The sequence below is a fragment of the Pseudophryne corroboree genome, chromosome 9 (assembly GCF_028390025.1).
Source record: "Pseudophryne corroboree isolate aPseCor3 chromosome 9, aPseCor3.hap2, whole genome shotgun sequence".
Taxonomy (NCBI): domain Eukaryota; kingdom Metazoa; phylum Chordata; class Amphibia; order Anura; family Myobatrachidae; genus Pseudophryne; species Pseudophryne corroboree.
In genome coordinates, this window is record NC_086452.1 from 56,411,801 (window position 1) to 56,428,640 (window position 16,840).

The 16,840-nt window shown below is 45.2% G+C and overlaps 1 protein-coding gene across 9 annotated transcripts in view; it reads left to right on the forward strand.

Annotated features, from left to right (window-relative positions):
- Nucleotides 1–16,840, forward strand: part of ST3GAL3 (ST3 beta-galactoside alpha-2,3-sialyltransferase 3) — an 810,547-nt gene that overhangs the window by 568,738 nt on the left and 224,969 nt on the right. For all 9 annotated transcript variants that reach the window (XM_063939361.1, XM_063939357.1, XM_063939363.1 and 6 more), the window contains one exon: nucleotides 9,547–9,589. In XM_063939361.1, coding sequence (XP_063795431.1) covers nucleotides 9,547–9,589 — 43 coding nt within the window. The remainder of the gene's footprint in view (nucleotides 1–9,546; nucleotides 9,590–16,840) is intronic.

Below are 16,840 nucleotides of genomic sequence, written 5' to 3' on the forward strand. Positions count from 1 at the left end.
CACCAAAAAAAGTTTTCAGAAAAAAACATGTCGACCTTTTGACCTCTCGACCTTGCACATGTCTACCTAACGACACTGTTGACTTAGACACCCTGTCGACCTAGTGCATGTCGACCTTTAGTGGTCGACCCAATGCATGTCGACCTAATGTGTGCCGACTCAACGACCCATACCCCGCAGGAGTAGGCCTATTTATATATTACTATTATTTATTTATTTATTTATTTAGATACTATTAAACATTTGAATTCATTTATAAACAAACTCTTTAAAAAATATATATTTTATACCTAATTTTATTCCTGTTTTGACACATTTGTTTCAGTTCCCACAATTCTAGATAAGATACATACAGGTAAAATTGTGGTGGTTTATGTTTATTGTGCAAAGTGTGTTAGTGGCAGCAAAATGCCATTGAGTATGACAGGGCTAGAAGCAGTGGTTACAATAGCCGGAGGGTATACGCTTCTATTTTGGAACATAAATAATACACATTTTAATACATAAAGTTGAAAGAATGCAAAGTATTGTGTAGAAATGAATAAACACATATTGAGTTACATCTCATTGTGTCACAGTAACCGCTGCTGACAAACATGTATCCGCTAATAGTCACACGCGTTGCACTGACATGCAGCACACACTGCACTCACTGTATTCCTGACGGGGTCTGATCATCGGGAACGCCACTTGCTTTGATTGTAGCACAGATCAGAGGATGAAGTCAGATAACTATCTGCCCGAGGAAACAAGCTCTATTTGTCAAATCAATGATGGTATTGAAAATCATAGTTTAAATATAAATATATGTATGTGCATGACTTACACAGTCCCTCAATTCCTGAGTGGTCAGAGCCTCGGAATTAAATGGCAGCATCTCACGGGTGAAGAGGCCAAAGTGTGGCTTTGTGTCTGGTCTGTGACAAGTGTTACTTCCAGAGGTAAAACACAGCAAAGTCTTTCTGAAAGTACTAAATCTGCAGTGCAAATAATTCCTAATGGATGATAGTGACAGGTGGAGAATCCATCACATATCCGAGTCCTCACCTTATTCACAAACACAGAGTGGATTTAATTAGGGGGTGATACCGGCAATGCGTCACTCCGGAATAGCACACCGACTCTTTTTCCTCGCACTCCATAGAGGTGTGCAGGATTATCAGCGTCGCGGACAGTACCGTAAAGGGCAAGTAGGTGCTCAGCCGTACGTGGAGGAGATGTGCCACCGCAGCACGTCATCCCTTGGTATTAAAAGATCTTCAGGAAAAAAATGGTTCTAAAAAAAATGGTTCTTTTGATGATGTACAGGGTAGTTGGTTGTCTGTGATTGTGAAGACATAACCCGTCAGCTGTAAGTACTTAAGTCATGGTTATTCGGGATGGCTATTTACAAGAAGCTTAGTTAGGTAATGTAGAAGTAGGCCTTTAGAGAAGTGTGGTAGGCAGGAGAGGTGGCTCTAGTGTGTGGTTGTCTACTCCTCCTATAGACATGACTTGAGTTGAGGAATCATGTTCTAATAAGGGGAGTAAGGTCCTGCTTCCAGGAAGCTGGTTATCAGCCCACTAGCTATATTTGTAAGGTGCATTAAAAGGGACCTTTTCTAATTTCTTATATGCCTTTCCCACTAAAATGCCGGGTATGACCCAAGTTTTCAAACACAGTGCAAATGTGTCACAGCCAGATCAGACCCCGTTCACATCACAGGCTGGACCCAGCATATTGGCGGGTAGACCCCTTTCAGACTGCACCTGTTTATGGCCTGCCTGATATCATCTCCAAGCGCCAGTGATCCAATTCTCTGTATACTTTTAGCGTGACCCAGGTCACGCCGCTCACACCGCACCATTACCCGGGTCGGTGCCGGGTTCCCCAGTAACGGCACCCTGGTAATGTTTATCTGACCCTATCGCACCAAATCTCAACCTGGGTTGCCCTGGCACTAACCCGGGGTAAAAGTTTGGTGGAAAAGGGGTATTAGAGGGTATTTCTTGTGGTGCAAGAATAAATGGTTGTATCTCCTGGTATCTTCATACTGTGCACCCCTGTTATCAGTGCTATACTACACTACCAAATGGTCTGGACCTCAGTGATTCCCTAGATAATATTAAGGACTTCTACATTGCAAACATTGGAGAAACGCATGTGTGCAGCACTGTGGACACGCAGTACCATCTCTTGGGCTTTGTACCCTGGTCATGTATTCACAACTAGTGTCTTCATACAAAGATATTTCCCCAGTGTCATTGTGTTTCCTATTGAGGTCCCCTCTCCCATCTTTTACAACCTCTTGGTTGACTTATGTCCAGAATTTATCATCACCCGTTCCGTCTGCCAGACTTTGGGTGGAGATGGATATTGCAGGAGATACTTGAGCGTTATTTATATTTAGCACTGCTCGGGGTGAGCCAAGTCTCGATTTATAATGTGTGTCCTGTCCCTGGTTCTTTCCCAAAGCATGGATGTGTTTTCAATTCTAAACTTCCTGCTTTGTTCTATATAAAATCACCCCATTCCGTGCCATTCATTCTTCAGCCTTGTAAGCCGGAGGCCTCCCAACAAGTTTGCACTAATCGAGTTAGTTCAGATAACAATGACGCACCTATGAGTCACTCCGTAACCTTTAGCACATTAAAGGCATCTGTGGTGCCAGACCCATTTCCACCCTGCAGCAAGTAAACTGCAGTAATTGTGGTACTGGCATGTTTGACTTTATAGATTAGCAATATCCCCTGACACGTGTAACCCTGGATAACTGTGTAGTCGACCGCTGAGGGGGTGTTACCTCTTTAAGATTTATTTATACGTTTTTGGGGGGAATTGAACTTTTATACTAGAAATTCACCCTTGTAGTGGGAATGATGTATTAACCTGGAGAAGGCATAAGGAAGTGATAAACCAGTGATATGTGCAAGGTGATAAAGGCAGCAGCCAATCAGATCCTAACTGTTAATTTACATATTGGAGCTGATTGGCTGATGCCTTTATCACCTTGCACATATCACTGGTTTATCACTTCCTTATGCCTTCTCCAGGTTAATACATCTGCCCCTGAATGGTCACTTCCAGTGGTTGCCAGAGAAAACCCTTTCTAAGGTTTGTCTTGTAGCTTTTTGCTGATCGGGGCAGCACACTGGCACAGTGGTTACTTGCTGCCTCTCAGCGCTGTGGTCCTGGGTTCGATCCACACCTAGGCCCTTTCTGTGCAGAGTTTGCATGTTCTCAAAGTGCTTGCATGGCTATCCTCTGGGTACTCCAGTTTCCTCCCCATGTTCCAAAAATACACTGGTAGCTTGGTTAGCTTGGTCCATCTAAACAAATAAATAATAGGGACTGATGTGAATGATTAAATATTGTCTACAAACGCTGCAGAATATGTTCAGGAGCATATTAACGCCTGACGTGACCCGTGTGCTGCGTCCCCCCCTCCTCTGAGTAGCAGTCCTCCCCCCAGCCCCTTATCTCACCTTGTGTCGTCAAACAAGTCTTTTCACCCCTACAGCGCCACCAGCTTCCCAGTGATATTTGGGAGGATGGCTTATGTGCACAATAGAACAAAGGCTCTCTGTCACTGGGAAGATGGCGTAGTGGAGGAGGAGGTACCGCTTGCCAGCAAAAGGTAAGTATACTGGATCCAGCGGGCTGTGAGCACTGCATAACTTGCATCTGTTATATATACGCCTTTGTGTGCGCTATATAAATAACTGTTAGTACAGAATTGTTGCAATAAATGATATATACAATATAGTACAGAATTGTGATGAACATGTGAGGCCATCCTGTAACTGGTTTGTAAGCAAACAAGCCTTCATTATGATCCAGTTCTATCTCTCGTTCACAACTAGATCACTAGAATAGGGCAGTTCATGTATGTAGCTAATTGCTCACTGATCCGATTGTGGAGCATGGGTATGTGCGCCAAATTCTGGGAAGTCTGCTGATCATTAATGTTTGTGCTGTCATTTATGTCCTAGTGTGCCTGGTGCTTGGGATCTGCAGGTGCCCATCAAGAGAGATTGGCCCTTAAGTCGATAATTACTGAAGGTCGCTGGGATCACTAGCAGAAGATGCACAGAAACTGTCATATGGACACCATTTGCTTCCACAACCTTGGAGCCTTGGAAATATTGGGGGGAGGCAGGCTCATATATTGGCCAATGTATGCCAAGAACCTACGATATAATGCTTGTATGGTGCACCTGCTCTCTTGTTCCTATGGTCTTGGAAATATCACAGCTGTGAAGCTGGCCAAAGAGAACCACACTGTTCCGACAGCCTTGTTACCTTTCATCCAACATATTTATAATGCAATTAATCCAAGAAGCTTCTGTTATCTTGTCTGCCTGTTGTCTGGTATTCACAGTGTTGTCTAACTTGGCTTTGTCCATAACATAGACTAAATTCACTTGAGAAATAAAAAACAAACATTACAAATGACTGAACTCTATTCCGCTTGTGTGTCAGAAGCCAGGATCAGATGGACCCGTCGGTGCCAGAGTGAAAAGCTATAAAAGTGTTCCCGTCACAGCTGTATGTGTGGTCCAGGAGAAACCTGCACTTTACTGTACTTTGTCTGTGCTTGTGTTTCCTTTGGATTTGCGACTACTCTGTAATTATCTGCATCCTTTCCCTACTGTCAATAACATAAGTGAACTATTGCAGTCTCCTTGTTGACACGTGGGCAGTCACAGTATAAACCTTTGTCAGGTAGAAACCAGTTGTTACTACCACTTAACCTGAGTGCCGCGGGGCAGTTCCAGGCGGTGGAGCACTGATTGAGCCGGCTGTTGCCATGTGCTAGCAGTCAGACGCAGACATCATCCAGTTATAGCACGTGCCCAGGTCGGGTGCCTGATTAATGTTGATTTTCCACAAATGAACTCTTTGGGGGGGAATTCAAATGTTTGAAAAGTCAGTTGGGTGTCTTTTTTTCCCTATCTAATAGACAGGAAAAAAAAACACCCAACCGACTTTTCATACATTTGAATTCCCCCCTTTGTATGAAGCCATCTCCAGTCCAGCTGAACAATTTCACTGGGGGTTCCATCAGAGCAGGAATGGAATTTCCACCTGCAGATAAGATTTCTCCCTTACTCGGGCATGGAAGTACTGATCAGGAATCTGCTGAGTTATATAGTAGAAGAAGCAGGGTTCCCCAGCAGCACAGCGTATATCAGGAAATGAATGATGTGTTAGTGAGGACAGCGCTGCATGTGACATATGAGGTAGGGAATGTGGGCCGCAGGAAGCTACAGACTGAGAGTTATATAACGGTAGGAGCAGGGTCCCCCACAGCACAGAGTATATCGGGAGCTGAGTGATGTGTTAGTGAGGACACGGCTGCATGTGACGGACAGTGACATGAGGTGAGGAGGGGAATGGAGGCAGCATGAAGCCACTGACTGAGAGATATACAGGATAGTGCAAGGAGCAGGGTCTCCCAGCAGCACAGAGCACATCAGGAGATGAGAGATGTGTTAGTGAGGACATAGCTGATGTGAGGAGGGGAATGGGGGCAGCTGGAACTCAAACGGAGAGTGGTAAGATTTGTGTCCCCATGATCCATTATGCAGAGATTTGCAGCTTTATGGAGCGGGGGGCTGCATGACTGTAGCACAATTTGCTGTAAATTGTGTCATTACACCCCGGTCCACTTCACTGGTGAAGTAAATGGATTCCAAAATTTGGGAGTCCCCCAGACATTTTGGGACAGTAGGCAAGTATGGTCTTCCAGCACTACAGAGTAAAGAATTGAGGCTCTTGTCACACTAAAGCAGGAATACATTTAATTTGTATTAAAATTAATGCAATAAATGGATCTGGAAATGAGATCACTCTGTAAAGGTGTATTTAGCAACATAATTAAGCATTAAATACTTAGGGCGGTATCCAATTAGCCACAATATTTTCTCGTGGCTTATGGCAGGTGAAACAAAGCTTTTTAGGGCTAATTGGATAGCTCTAGGAGAATCCATTAGCCATGAGAAAATATTGTGGCTAATTGGATACCTCCCTAAGTAGAGCTTGGCAAAAATTTTCACAAGATTTGCCTCATATGGCAGAAGAATTTTTGTACATTTTGGCAGCAGAATTTGGACTTCAGTGTTCCTCATCTAGCCATCCTACCCCAACTTTATGATACAGTAGAATGAATTGACTGTTGTTGTCCAGGCTTTGTCCATAGCTCAGTGGTTCCCAAACTTGGTGCTGTTTGAGGTGCCGCGGGGCACTTGTAGTGGTGCCCTGGGTTGGTGGTCCAGAATCAATTCAAATTATTTATGATCAATGTAATAGGCAAAGCCAGTGTTTGTGGCTTCCAATCATAAAATATGAACAAACAGAAGTGAATCATGTCCCTATTTCTTTCTGAATTTCTCAATACGACACTTTTGGCCTAGGGGTGCTGGGAAAAACACTCTATGACGCCATGATCCAAATAGGATTGGGAACCACTACCACAGATTATAAATTCACATTTGCGAACACTTACAGAATAAATAGAGAATGATGATGCAGAAGGAGACATTGAAGATTAATCGCCATCCAGGGTTGGTGGAACCATAGAACCATGTTCTAGCACTGTACTCGCTCATCGGTATTCCATGACTTTATCTATAGATCTCAGATATTTTCTCTGGTGTATATATTTCAGTTCTCTGTATATTATGAGAATTTTGGTTCTTCATACTGTACATGACCTCTGAGAACATAGAATAACTTTTCACTCTATACTAACTAAACATACATCAGACATTTATTACTTCCCACCGCGGTATATTTAAACATTAATCTTGTACAACCAAGTTATTAGATTTGTAAATGTCGATCTGAGGACCTGAATAACAGACATTTTATTTGGAATCCGCTTCTCACGGTATTGCTGGTTACGTTGGTGCTTTTGTAGCTTCTCTCAACGTATATCTTTCTTATGATCCTACCAGTGTCTCAGGACATGGGGTCCTGGAAGTTTGGGCAACCTCTGTAATATATGCCTATTCTTAATCCGCCTGTGAATGTACATTATATGAATGATGGGTATTATTATCTTTGTGTAAATATTAGTGAAGCCATTTTTCCCAGAAACACATAACTAATAAGCAGACTGACTTTATAGATCTCTCTCTTCATGTTCGCAGATCCCAACAGATTATTTGAACGTCCCACTTTCTGAGTGTGACTTTTAAAGTGACTGGCATGACCCAACTCTGCATCAGGTGGTACAAAGTCCTCCGCCTGTTTCACCATAAACCTAGTGCCCATGGCCCCATGTTCCTAGCGGCCTTTCAGCATGGGTGGGATGGATCAGAGGTCATCTGCCTTCTGGACTGGTGCCTCCAGAGCTTCATAGGAGGCAGGTAGAAAATGATGCCTGGCCAGTCTGATTGTGGATTACGCCCAATCACAGCCTGCAGCCAAGCTCCGAATGGCTGTCAGCATACTGATTCGTAGGTGGCTGGAGCTATTCACCAATCAGAGTGCAGCATTCTCTACCTGCCTGCAGCCAGACAGCGATTGGCTGTCAGCTGGCTGATTGGTGGATGGTTGGAGCTATCCGGCAATCTGCGCGCTAACAGCCATTCACTATATGGAAGGATGTGGAGAAACGGCGTGAGACCGCATGAGAGGGGTAACTTAAGATTTTATATATTTATTATTACTCTGCATGGATATGTAGGGTCCCCAGTGCATTGTTTTGCCCAGGGCCTTCTTTGCTGGTAAGATGGCCCTGATCATATGATTAGACATTATGGTATAATGCATCTGTGTGTAGGTAATGGCTCTAGTCTGACTACACCAATGCTATGAGTGGTGAGGTCTCTAAAGCTATGGGTGTGCCAACCGCACAGCCCGTGTGTTAGCTTAAATGATGTCGCGGTCCATATCCCATATTTGTTTTTATTATAAACATACAATAAGAGGAATTTCTATATCTATAAATACAATAAATGTTGAGAGTGCTTCCTGAGAGAAAATATTCTGCCGTAAAACTTACACTTTATATGAATTGAGCTACAATTGTATCAGCAGGACGTGTGTACCAGGGTTGCTGCTACTTAAATGGAGTTGGATTTAATTATCCAATTGTACTGAATAATTATAACAATTTTTTGCTGGCAAGACAACGCATCTGCATCCTTATTTCTATCGCAGGGGTTTTGCTGTGCAGTAGTTCTCTCATCGGCTGCGCTGGCTTATTACCATCAGCCGACAGCAGAAACGAAATTCACACGCTAAGACCCAGGTGACCTCACTTTATCTCCATTGGCTGGTGCGAGTACAGATCTCTCACCCCGTCTCCAATGCACAAGCAAATACTGGGCTGCAGAATCTGGAAAACACCCCTCTACAAGCCATGTCTGCTTCTTTCTCTCAACAACATTCATTTACTGGTGCATACAGAACGCTGTCACGCATCTCATAGAGCATAAAATATTTGAACCTGTGAATCCTTTATTACATGTTTTTTGTTTCATGTTATGTCTATATTTCGTCTTTTAAAATATGTGAGAGTATTCAAAACTCACTTTTACTGTAATATTAAAAGTTAAGTTTTAGTATATTTTCTTCTGTGCAGACCCTAATCTGGTATATGTAGGATCAGTTAGAGTGCCGTTCTTCCCCAGCCCCCCTTATCTGTCTGAGTGGTGAGGTGCATGATATGGGGGGTCATTCCGAGTTGTTCGCTCGTTATTTTTTTTCCGCAACGGAGCGATTAGTCGCTAATGCGCATGCGCAATGTCCACAGTGCGACTGCGCCAAGTAAATTTGCTATGCAGTTAGGTATTTTACTCACGGCATTACGAGGATTTTTCTTCGTTCTGGTGATCGTAATGTGATTGACAGGAAGTGGGTGTTTCTGGGCGGAAACTGGCCGTTTTATGGGTGTGTGTGAAAAAACGCTACCGTTTCTGGGAAAAACGCGGGAGTGGCTGGAGAAACGGAGGAGTGTCTGGGCGAACGCTGGGTGTGTTTGTGACGTCAAACCAGGAACGAAACTGACTGAACTGATCGCAGATGCCGAGTAAGTCTGGAGCTACTCAGAAACTGCTAAGAAGTGTCTATTCGCAATTCTGCTAATCTTTCGTTCGCAATTTTGATAAGCTAAGATTCACTCCCAGTAGGCGGCGGCTAAGCCTGTGCAAAGCTGATAAAAGCAGCTTGCGAGCGAACAACTCGGAATAACCCCCATGGTCACAATTGGGTGTACTACGGTATGCTGGCGCCGGGATCCCAACCGCCGGCATACCGGCAGCGGGCGAGCGCAAAAGAGCCCCTTGCGGACTTGCTGCACTTGCCATGCTGTGGGCACGGTGGCGTGCTACGCACGCTGTTTATTCTCCCTCCAGGGGTTTCATGGACACCCCAAGAGGGAAAATAGTTGTTGGGATTCCGGCGCTGGTATGCGGAGCGCTGGGATCCCGACAGCCGGCATATCAAGTGCTACCCGGTCACACCATATGGCATAAATCCTGATAGGGCCACCTGCTTATTAGGCTATAAGGATAAATCTGTCACAGGAGATATTAATTCCTTCTTTTCTTTTTCAGAATATGATCGCCTGGGATTTCTACTTAAATTGGATTCTAAAATGTAAGTAAGATCCTGTTCCTTTTCACTTGTATTTACCACTTTTCAACTAATATAGTGTTTTAGATATTAGTATTATGGTGCTTGGTGCTCATGATAAGGGAAAATTGCTGATTCCATCTTTCGGGCACCAACGTGAATTGCTTGTAGTTGAAAGGAGAACTAGATGCCATATTAATGTAATAATTCAGAATTCTGCAGAGAGATATGAGAAACAATTGGAAGATATCTGACCCTGTGTTGTGCATGGTACGGGATCACTGGAGGTAGCCAATCACGTAGGCTCAACCGATATGTACGGGACTACATTGTATGAATTCACTAGGAAGCAGTGATATCACTAAGATATAAAGGATAAATTACAGGTACACTAAGTGCTGGCGGTTCCCCAGGAAGGCCACAGAATTGAATGGCTTATTAATTAAAGAACTAAATTATCTATGAACATCTTTTTCTGGTCTGTGCCCTAGTGATCATATTGAGGACAGTAAAGGAAGCAGGCTACTGACCTGTGGTTTCTTATTTTACGGACATGGATTGCACATCCGTATACTGACCTCCCCTTTAGTGCCGCAGCCGCTAGCTGCCTGCTGACAGGAGTCTTCTGCACCACTTCTTATCAGTCTGTTACCACCATTGTGACACTATGGTACAGGCAGAGGGGCTGATCCTGGGGCGCACACAGAGCGGACGTAGTTGCGGGTAGCCGTGGAGGCCGGATTGAGGGGCAAATATGCTAAACATTGGAAAGTAATAAAGCGGAGAGAGATAAAGTGCCAACCAATCAGCTACTAAGTATCATTTTTCAAACACAGCCTGTAACATGACAACACAGCCGGTAACATGGAGCTGATTGGCTGGTACTTTATATCTCTTCACTTTATCACTCTCTGAGACTTAGTACATCTACCCCTAACTGCCTTTTGCTAAAGACAGATTCCGTACAGCTATTGCGGCTATATGTGCATCTGCAAATGGAACGTCGGTAACACCCACTGATTTTACCCCTGCGCCGCAACTGTCACATACCCTTCAACATGACCCATTCCATTAGGTACAAAATGCTCTGTTTGCTGGACTTCCTTGTCAGTGGCAGTTGTAGCGCAGCCCAATATTCAAATAAGGGAGCCACACCAACTGCCAGTGAGTCCCAGACAGCGATGTTTGGGGTGGCACTAGGTGTGACTCAGGTCCTGAGAGTATTTCTAATCCGCTAGCTTAGTCATGGCGCTCCAAACACAGTGACAGCAGGACGGAGCGCAGGTGTTTGGTGTCAGTTATTGCAGAGCACGGCTGTGAGCCAGGAGGAGAGGTGCAGCTCCCGGATGGTGTCACCTGAGACCGATCTCTCGTCTAACTTGTAAGAATGCAGAATGTAAGAGAACGTCAGTCCTGACCTCGGGCCTTCCAGCATTTCTGATTCAGGTCTGATTACTAGTACAAATACTATAATAATAATTTATTTCAGCCACCTCTGAGCAGGTACATTCTAAAATTAAGGGAGTCTGTTTTATTGTGGGGGTCCCTTTCATCCCTGAAAAATGGTGCCGTGCATGCACAGAAAGCAGCAGCGACCCAGTTTTTTTTGTGTTGCAGCACAATCAGACTTGTGTGCAGCGCTCCCTTCCCTTGACCCAGGAACCTGCATGCACGGCACCTACTGCCCCCTTAATGGGGGAGGGGGGGTGCTGGCCTGCACATCCAAATCCTAAATATAATAAGAGGGGCTGCCATAGCATTATTTATGGACAAAAAATATGGGACCAACTACAGTACCACGTCCAGGTGACCTCATCAGGTGACTCCTCAATAATCCTAAGGTTCAAGTCCAGAGCATGGCATCCCCCGGGCCACCACAACCCAACCACCACAAGGCATCATACTACTGAGAAGTAGCAGTTTAAGGGCTGGATGTAATGACCATCAAGTTCGACAGCCGTGTACGATGGCGGCCAAACTCTGACTTTTTTTTTAAAGGGGCAATCACTTCCAAGGCAAAACCATGCCTTGTAAGTGATTGCCCCTTTAAAAATACGCCCGAGTCCGGCATCCTACATGGCCACTGAACTCTGTGTCATTACATCGGGCCCTAAGTTTAAAAAGGACCCCGTCTGTCATCCTGAGTGCTACACTTTGTCCTGTATTTAGGCTTCATATTGTACTGTATGCTGCTGCATGTTCAGCGGGAGCCGGAGGTGGTCATGCTGATAGGAGCGGGAATATAATATAAAATAATGCACAATTCCCGTATAATCGCTATACTGTGCCCTGTTGTCAGTCACCTTTTGGCATTTGGATGTGTAAGATTACAGGATGCCAGATGTCATTAGGCGATTAGGGGAAAGAGGGCATGTGAGGGTGTCTTCAGTAAAGTAACTTGCATAGGTTGTAAGCGTTTCGTGCTTACCTATACTATTGAATCGGAAGAAATGCGTATTACTTTTCTGTTGCATACGAATGAGCAGAATAATGTGACTGACTCGTGAAGGAAAATCATATTTTTGCATACAATTGATTCTCTCGCTTTCAGCTGCCAGGTCCTGAAAGGGGACCACACAGCAGAAACAAACATCAGTGACACAATACGCAATACTTTATTCTCCTGACCGATCTAATATAGTGACACTGATGTCATGCGACCTCGGTCCACACTACTCCTTCAGCATTTAGTTTTTTTCTGGTCTTGCAGTAAAAGCAATCCGCCAGGCGAGGAAATCTATCCCGCTCTGAGAACCCTGTGATAGACATGTCTTGATTACATGGATCTACCTCTGGATGCGTTAGTGCTAACAGGATTGTGTTGCTGACATATTGTGTCATCAGGTATCAGGCGGAGTGTGGTGGCTGGTGGGAAGCGTTCCCGGCCCACTGACTCTGCTCTTTTATTCCCGTCTCCTTCTGTCACGTAGAGTTCATGTGTTCTCTACCAGGGCAGTTTTACAGCAGCTCAGAGAGAAATGTTTCCTTCCACTTTGTCCCTAGGTGTGTGTCATTGAGAATCATCGTTTTCCTAATAATTCTCATTGCCTGAGTGCAGCAGTCGGCAATTTTGGGATTGGCCAAATAGGGTGATCCAGGATGCCTCATTCTCTAAGATTTATCTTCTCTGTGACAGGGACTCCCACCTCTCACATTCCAGGAGCTTCCCCCCTTCACAGCTACCAGATATTCTGCTGGCTATAAAACCTGGCGGTATAATACTGTCCTGTCCCATGTAGCCGGCTGTAAATTATTCCCTGATCACATCTGCGCTGTGAAATTACAGCGCTCCTTCCTCTGTCCTCCCGGCCTTTATTCCTACAGTGTCACTCCCTGACGCGTATCTTCCACAATTCTATATATGTATATTTTGTGACTTGACCCCTTTAAATAATAGCCATATACTTTCATTATGGTTTTGATGAAGTGCTGGGGGATATTTGTTTCCTTCTGCACATGCATTTAAGTCGCACTGTGCATTAGTTCCGGGTGTGGTTCATCAAATCGACAGTGTCTAGCTCGACAATGTTTAGGTCGACCACTATAGGTCGACAGTCACTAGGTCGACATGGATGGGAGGTCGACAGGGTTTCTAGGTCGACATGTGCTAGGTCGACAGGTCTAAAGGTCGACATGAGGATTTTTTTTTTTTTTGTCGTTTTCTTCGTAGAGTGACCGGGATCCCAAAGTAGTGCACCGCGTCCCCTCGCATGGCTCGCTTCGCTCGCCATGCTTCGGGCATGGTGCCTTCGCTCCGCTACCGCTTCGCTCGGCACACTTTACCGTTCCAATCGTAGTCCACGTGGATCGTTAAGTATGAAAAAATTCAAAAAAAGAAAAAAAATGTGAAAAACTCATGTCGACCTTTAGACCTGTCGACCTAGCACATGTCGACCTAGAAACCCTGTCGACCTTCCATCCATGTCGACCTAGTGACTGTCGACCTATAGTGGTCAACCTAAACATTGTCGACCCAGACACTGTCGATCTTCAGACCGGATCCCATTAGTTCCAGCATGTGCACCGAGATTAAGTTGCAAATGTGGCACATGGGAGACACACGATCTTGGAAATGTTTTACAAATATATTGGGCGATCCCGGGGGCTGGGTACACACGACAGGGATTAGTTCCGACATAGGAACGAATCCCGTTAGGCCGAATTGCCCCTACACACTGGGGCGACACTAATGAAGAACGGAATGACCATGTTCCGCCCTTCATTAACATAACACAGGACGCTAGCGACGGACGCTTGGTTTGATGTACAGCACAAAAAGCCAAGCGTCTGTTGCATGCGACCGCGGGAGCGCACAATCCTGGGTACAGGATGTAAGCAATACGTCGCTCCTAAGCGGCATATTGGAGCGACATCGCTTCAGTGTGTACCCAGCGTAAGCGAACTCACGGAGATCTTGTGGACGTGTTATGGCAGTGTTGCGGATAGTGATTGCGTTCAGATATGTAGCGTTGTTCACATAGGAGGCCGTATTCTGACAGATAATCTGCACCTGCCATGGGGCTATTGAAAGTTTCGATGATGCGAGTGCGACCGGTGGTGGACGCACAAATTGGTGTTTCAGAGTATATGTATGCGGATACTGGGTGCATTAAGCCTTGCACAGATGTACACCAGGGAAGGGTTTTGTAGTGGCATTTGTATAAAGTCACAGACGTGTGACCGGCAAATGATGCATACACGACGCTGCTGCTACCGATTCGGAATCAGGCCCTAAAGGTTATCTGTGTGAGTGGCCAGGTAGAGACTGCTATTTTCTGTCTTTGGGTCTAATTCAGACCTGATCGCAGCAGCAAATTTGTTAGCAGTTGGGCAAAACCATGTGCACTGCAGGGGGGGGGGGGGGGGGGGGGCAGATATAACATGTGCAGAGAGAGTTAGATTTGAGTGGGATGTGTTCAAACTGAAATCTAAAAATAAAGCAGCCAGTATTTACCCTGCACAGAAACAAAATAACCCACCCAAATCTTACTCTCTCTTCACGTTATATCTGCCTCACCTGCAGTGCATATGGGGGGTAATTCAGACCTGATCGTAGATGTGCTAAATTTAGCACATCCACGATCAGTTTCTCTGACATGCGGGGGGGGTGCAGCACTGCGCATAGTAATTCAGACTGCGATCGCTGCCGCTGCAGCTATGCAGTCTGAATTACCCCCATACTGTAGTTTTGCCCATTAGCTAACAAATTTACTGCTGCGATCAGGTCTGAATTAGGCCCTTTGTCAGGTCAGAGACTGCTGTTGAAGTCTTCTCTGCTAGAGATATACCCTAATAAACAGAACTTAATATAAGCCTGAAATAATAACAATAATCAAAAAAAATAAATGAAAAAAATTATATATATACAGTATATCCGACTGTCTGTGAGCAGGTGCATATTAAAATGCATTCATTCATGGTTGGAGACAATCCAAATCTGCATTTCCAATGAGTGACCAGGCTAAAGGTATTGCCTTGCACTTTGCTGTATATAATCATGTCTTCTGCAGAACAGGGCGAGGGTTATAATTACATATATCTCTTTTGCCTATTAACAGTCCAGACTGGGGGAAAAAAACCTCATTATACATTAATATTAGTGGATTTCAGAACAATAGTTTGTGCTTAGTGTTCTGTGCACTGGAATATACATTACAGCTTAATCTGAATGATGGAGAGGGATAGAAGGGTCTGTATGCAGCACCAGGAGGTGATCTGGTAACATGGGAGCTGATCGTGTACAGAGTACGTCGTATTGAGTTACTGTTATGTTACAACAGAGCCGCATCTCATAGCAGCAGACTTTGGTGGCTCCTCACTGCCGCCTCATCCCTATCACAGCAAAGGAATTCTCATTGTACGGGAAGAGGCAGAGGGCGCGGGCAGAGTCTGACGGATAGTCTTACACCGGTCTCCCAGAATTTTCATTAAAATGTTTTCTCTGTTACAATGGATGACGATTGACTCATTCCGGAGGCACTCATTTCCATCACATGATTAATAAGTGATTCAATATACCAATTCCTGTAATAAAAGTGCACATTCATTCTTATCCAATAACAACATTACCCCGCTCTTCACATCTTCATGGGAAAATAACACTGATTTCGAGTCCACTGCATGTGCAAGAGTGGTTCATCATCTAGTGTGCGTGTGTGTGCGTGTGTGTGTGTGTGTGTGTGTGTGTGTGTGTGTGTGTGTGTGTGTGTGTGTGTGTAAGAATGAGTCAGTGTCTGGTACATGTGCAAGAGTACAAGAGTGAGTCCGAGCCTGGTGCACCTGAAAGAGTAAGCCTGAGTCATGTGAGTGAGCCTAGTGCACCTGGAAGAGTGAGTCTGAGCCCAGTGAATGCACAAGAGTGAGTCCAAGCCCAATGCATGTGCAAGAGTGAATCCAAGCCCAATGCATGTGCAAGAGTGAGTCCAAGCCATGTGCATGTGCAAGAGTGAGTCCAAGCGTTGTGCATGGGCAAGAGTGAGTCTGAGCTCTGTGCATGTGCAAGAGTGAGTCTGAGCCATGTGCATGTGCAAGAGTGAGTCTGAGCCATGTGCATGTGCAAGAGTGAGTTCGAGCATTGTGCATGTGCAAGAGTGAGTTCGAGCGTTGTGCATGGGCAAGAGTGAGTCCGAGCCATGTGCATGTGCAAGAGTGTGTCCGAGCCATGTGCATGTGCAAGAGTGAGTCCGAGCGTTGTGCATGGGCAAGAGTGAGTCTGAGCTCTGTGCATGTGCAAGAGTGAGTCTGAGCCATGTGCAAGAGTGAGTCTGAGCCCTGTGCATGTGCAAGAGTGAGTCTGAGCCCTGTGCATGTGCAAGAGTGAGTCTGAGCCCTGTGCATGTGCAAGAGTGAGTCAGAGCCCTGTGCATGTGCAAGAGTGAGTCAGAGCCCTGTGCATGTGCAAGAGTGAGTCTGAGCCCTGTGCATGTGCAAGAGTGAGTCTGAGCCCTGTGCATGTGCAAGAGTGAGTCTGAGCCCTGTGCATGTGCAAGGGTGAGTCTGAGCCCTGTGCATGTGCAAGGGTGAGTCTGAACCCTGTGCATGTGCAAGAGTGAGTCTGAGCCCTTGCATGTGCAAGGGTGAGTCTGAGCCCTGTGCATGTGCAAGGGTGAGTCTGAACCCTGTGCATGTGGAAGAGTGAGTCTATGCTTTGCGTATATGCAAGAGTGAGTCAGAGACCTGTGTATGTGCAAGAGTGATTTCGAGCTAAGTGCTTTTGAAAAAGTGAGTCTGGTCCACTGTACTTTATGTGTATTAGTGGGTCAAATGACAAACACG